At 58.6% G+C, this 982-nt stretch overlaps 1 protein-coding gene across 1 annotated transcript; it reads left to right on the plus strand.

The window, feature by feature from the left end:
* Window positions 1-186: 186 nt before the first annotated feature.
* On the plus strand, window positions 187-709 carry LOC102263433 (basement membrane-specific heparan sulfate proteoglycan core protein-like; the record flags this gene model as incomplete). Its single annotated transcript, XM_005852885.2, has 2 exons — window positions 187-366; window positions 562-709. Coding segments are annotated over 2 exons (328 nt in total), but the record flags the coding sequence as incomplete, so codon positions are not given.
* Between the last annotated feature and the right edge of the window lie 273 nt (window positions 710-982).

Raw genomic sequence — 982 nt, forward strand, 5'->3', positions numbered from 1 at the left:
AAGAAAGTTTATGAATTTTGTGAGGACTGAATGAGTTAACATCCAGAAAGTGCTTAGAGCAGTGCCCGGCACACTGTAAGTGCTTAGTAAGTGTTAACTGTATCATTATTACCTTGGGGGTGGGAGCTTCTATGGCTGAGGTGTGTCTATCAACCCAGCTGTTCCCCAATCTGACTATGCCCAAAGCCCCGACTTGGTGTTTCTGTGCCCCCAGCCCCTGCGGGTGCCGTGCCCATCAGAATTGAGTCATCATCTTCACACGTGGCCGAAGGGCAGACCCTGGATCTGAACTGTGTGGTCCCTGGACAGGCCCACGCCCAGGTCACGTGGCACAAGCGTGGGGGCAGCCTCCCAGCTCACCACCAGGTACGGGAGTTTGGGGGCAGGAAATGGTGGGAGGGCTGCTGGGTGTGGAGGCCCTGGATCGGGGTCTGCTCCCTAAGCTCTGCCCAGCAAGGAGGCCTGGGAGACCCTGTGGGATGCAGTTGCCTCCCTGGCGCCATCCTTCAAGGGTTCCGATTGCCACGTCTGCTCCTCTGTCTCCGTCCTGTCCCTGCTCAGGCTCACGGCTCACGGCTGCGGCTGTACCAGTTGTCCCCCGCTGACTCCGGCGAGTACATGTGCCGCGTGGTGAGCAGCTCTGGCTCCCTGGAGGCCTCGATCATGGTCACCGTTGAGGCCTCTGGCTCCAGTGCTGTTCCTGTCTCTGGTAAGAGTCCCTACAGGGGTGCCAGGAGGCTAGAAAAGGGGGCGGGGGGACCAGCAGGCAGAGGTCAAGTGGGGTGCAGCTCTAGGGCCCTGGAGCAGAGACTTTGGAGCCTGGCATATGTGGGCCTGGGTCCCAGCTCCTCTGTCCACACCCTGAGATGTTACACTGTCCTCTCCTCTCTGCGTTTCACTTTCCTCATCTGTAAAGTGGAGACAGTCGAGCTCTTGCAACAATTACCTGAGTTCCCTAAAGACTGGCAGTGCACCTGTAGGG

This window comes from Myotis brandtii, unplaced genomic scaffold (assembly GCF_000412655.1).
Source record: "Myotis brandtii unplaced genomic scaffold, ASM41265v1 C41991814, whole genome shotgun sequence".
NCBI lineage: Eukaryota > Metazoa > Chordata > Mammalia > Chiroptera > Vespertilionidae > Myotis > Myotis brandtii.